The sequence below is a fragment of the Octopus bimaculoides genome, chromosome 6 (assembly GCF_001194135.2).
Source record: "Octopus bimaculoides isolate UCB-OBI-ISO-001 chromosome 6, ASM119413v2, whole genome shotgun sequence".
In the NCBI taxonomy this organism is placed as follows: domain Eukaryota; kingdom Metazoa; phylum Mollusca; class Cephalopoda; order Octopoda; family Octopodidae; genus Octopus; species Octopus bimaculoides.
Window position 1 is genome coordinate 92,858,884 of NC_068986.1, and position 3,919 is coordinate 92,862,802.

Below are 3,919 nucleotides of genomic sequence, written 5' to 3' on the forward strand. Positions count from 1 at the left end.
ATACTGACCATTGCCTTGTCTGTTTCAAACTCAAACCCCACTTCAAGGCCAAACCAAAAAAGAGAGAACCGGTCAACAAAATCAAAACTAGCGTTTTGCAGCTAAACGAAGTGAATGTAAACTTTCACGCAGGCCTACAGGTAAAGCTTGATCAATTCAATTGGCCTTCAGATTCCTCTCCAGAAATCCTATGGGGACAACTGAAAATCGCATCCTAGAGACTTCTGCAGAAATCCTTGGGTTTACGAAGAAAATGAACTAGGATTGGCTTGACGAAAACGATGTACTGATCCAGGAATTACTAAAGAGGAAGAGGTCTGTCTACGAAGCACACTTAGTACAACCGTTCTGCCCAGAGAAGAAAGCGGCCTTTCGCCAAGCGTGCATCTTTCTGCAGCGCAAACTCCGTGAAATTCAGAATGAGTGGTGGAATAACCTCGTATAGAGAACTCAGTTGTGCAGTAACACTGGTGACTACGGGGGGTTCTACGAAGCTCTCAAGGCAGTTTACGGCCCAACACATCAAGTCCGGAGTTCCCTGCGCAGATCAGACAGCCAGGCGCTTCTCACAGACACAGTATCCATCCTCAGCCACTGGTCTGAATACTTTCAGGCCCTCTTCAGTGAAAACCGAGTTGTCCAGCAAAGCACAATCCTCCACATCCAGCAGCAGCCAGTCAGAAAGAAACTGGATGTGCCTCCAATCCTGGAAGAGACTACATTTGCCATAGGCCGGTTGAAGAGCAGAAAGGCACCAGGAATCGATGGCATACAACCAGAGATATGGAAGCATGGGGGTTCTGTCCTACATGCTAAACTCCACGAGCTCCTCGTTGCATGCTGGAAACAGGGTAAACTGTCACGAGATCTCCGCGATGCTGTCATCATTACACTACAAAAACAAAGGGGTAAAGTCAGATTGCTCAAACTGTCGGGGGATCACCTTGCCTTCCAGTGCAGGAAAAGTTCCAGCAAGACTACTCCTCAACAAACTCGTTCTGTCCATCACTAAAAATCATCTCCCAGAAAGCCAATGTGATTTCAGAGCCAACAGGGGCGCAACAAATATGGTTTTCGTTCTCAGGCAGCTCCAAGAAAAGTACCGGAAGAAAAACAAAGTGCTCCCTGCAACATTTGTCGAGCTGATAAAAGCGTTCGACGCTGTGAGCAGAAAAGGTCTGTGGCAGATCCTAGATCAACTCGGCTGTCCCCCAATTCCTAACCATGATCATCCAGCTTCAGAAAGACCTACAAGGACAAGTCCACCTGAACAGCAACATATCAGAGCCATTCCCCATCAACAACGGTGTGAAGCAGGTCTATGTCCTAGCACCAACTCTCTTCAGTATCTTTTTCAGCATGATACTCAAGCAGGCCACTGCAGACCTCGATGCTGAAGACGGCGTTTACATCAAGTACCGTCTGTATGACAGTCTTTTCAACCTCCGGCCCCTACAGCCACACACCAAGACCCAAGGGCAACTGATCTAAGACCTCTTTGCAGATGATGCTGCATTTGTCGCACCCACAGAAAGAGCCCTGCAGCGCATCACATCTTACTTTGCAGAGGCCGACAAGCTCTTCGGCTTCGAAGTAAGCTTGAAAAAGACTGAAGTCATTTGCCAACCAAGTCTTCAGGAAGAATAATACAGGATGCCCCACATCACCATTGCCGAAACAGAACCGAAGTCGGTACAACAACTCACTTATCTTGGATTGCACCATCTCTTCAGATGCGACTATCAACAAAGAAACTGACAACAGACTTGCAAAGGCAAACAAAACATTTGGCAGACTGTACAAGAATAATAAGCATCTTAAGGGCAACACAAAAGTCAGTGTCTACAGGGTCGTCGTCCTCAAGATGCTCCTATATGGCTCTGAGTTCTGGGTTTCCTACTGATATCATCCCAGACTCCTCAAACGTTTTCACCAACGCTGTCTCCGTACCATCCTCAACATTTACTGGAACGACTCCATCACCAATATGTCCTTGAGCGAACAAAGATCACCAGCCTGGAAGCCATTTCACTTACGACACGACTACATTGATTAGGGCCCGTTGACAGGATGAAAGACCACCGCCTACCCAAGATCAAAATGTACGATGAGCTCACCACCGGCCACCGCAACAGGAGGGCACCAAGGAAGCGTTACAGGGACTGCCTGAAGCAGTCCCTTAGCGTTTGTCACATTGATTATCGTGAGTGGTTCACTCTAACAGCTCACAGCGTTGCTTGCCACCATACCCTCAGCGATATTGTTTCCTCCTTTGAAATCTCTCGCAGTGCTTCTCTTGAAGACAAACGTCAGATGCGAAGAAACAATGCAGCTGCATCATCAGACCCTGAACAACCATACCCCTGTCATCACTGCAATCGGATATGTCGATCCCACATCGACCTTATCAGCCACGAACGAGCGTGCAGACGACGTGGACAGCAGCCTTCCTGATCTTCATCAGCGAAGTCAAGCCAAGATTTTAACCAACGCATAGCAGAGATTTGCCATGATTTTGCAGAAAAACCTGAAAGAGTTGGGTCGAATGGATTAGAGGGTCTGATGTTGAAAGACCCAAAACCCCGCTGGGGGACCAGAAACATCACTGACGATGCATCTTATAGCATCCGCGAGATGTATCTTAGAACAATACACACACGCACCACCACGCAGTGAAACCGGTGTGAACCAATATAATCGGACCTGGACCCAAGTGCGAAACGACTCCCTTTAATTTACAACTATTCTTTTACTTTTATTTCTTTTACTTGTTTCAGTCATTTGACTGTGGCCATGCTGGGGCACCGCCTTTAGTGGAACAAATGGACTCCAGGACTTATTCTTTGTAAGCCTAATACATATTTTATGGGTCTCTTTGGCCGAACCGCTAAGTGACGGGGACGTAAACATACGAATATCGGTTGACAAGTGATGGGGAGGGGAGAAACACAGACACACAAATACATACATACATACATACATACATACATACACACACACACACACATATATATATATATATATATATATATATATATATATATATATACGACGAGCTTCTTTCAGTTTCCGTCTACCAAATCCACTCATCAGGCCTTGGCCAACCCGCAGCTATAGTAGAAGACATGTGCCCAAGGTGCCACACAGTGGGACTGAACCTGGAACCATATAGTTGGAAAGCAAACTTCTTACCACATAGCCACTCCTGCACCTACAGCCACTCCTGCACCTACAACCACTTCTGCTACTCATGCACCTTCAGCGACTCCTGTGCCTCAGCAGTTATATAAACAATTTATTTATTATAGTCGAAACTTTACAATTGCAGCATAAAGTATCATCCTGCAGCTTTTCAGATCATAAGTGCTCTAAAGACGCACTTAGATTTTATAATAACTTTTGAGAAATAATAAAAACAAATTAATCCATCAAATTGATTATTTATAACTTCTAATCACCTCAAGAACCAAGAGATGTAAACATTAATGTTGGAGCTATAATAAATTATTTCACTCCAGTTCTTGTGTTGGGTACATTTGGCCAAGTTTGTAAGCGTGTAAGGAACGACCATGCGAACTCAAAAAAGAGATATGGTGACGAATGGAAAAACAGAGGACTCCTTTTATTTAAACGTGTCACACGGTCGAACACAAAAATAATATATATATATATCAATGATGATATACATAATATGTTATGCGACGATAACATAGATGACCAGTAATGAAAGACCACAACCGTATAAGATGAATAACAGAGATATTTATTGTAGCGTTAAAGATGTATGTCTGTGTGAGAGTGTGAATGCGACATATAAGAACATTATCAAAGACAGGCCGTCATACAAAGAAACGTATGTATGTGAGTGATACATGTATGTGTATGTGTATTATTACAGCAGATAGAAAGAGAGTCAATA

The 3,919-nt window shown here is 44.3% G+C and overlaps 1 protein-coding gene across 1 annotated transcript; it reads left to right on the top strand.

Moving 5' to 3' along the window:
• Positions 1 to 721: 721 nt before the first annotated feature.
• On the top strand, positions 722 to 1,397 carry LOC128248077 (uncharacterized). Its single transcript, XM_052968493.1, has one exon. It carries the CDS (start codon positions 765 to 767, stop codon positions 1,395 to 1,397), a length of 633 nt encoding a protein of 210 aa, XP_052824453.1. The 5' UTR covers positions 722 to 764.
• Positions 1,398 to 3,919: the final 2,522 nt, after the last annotated feature.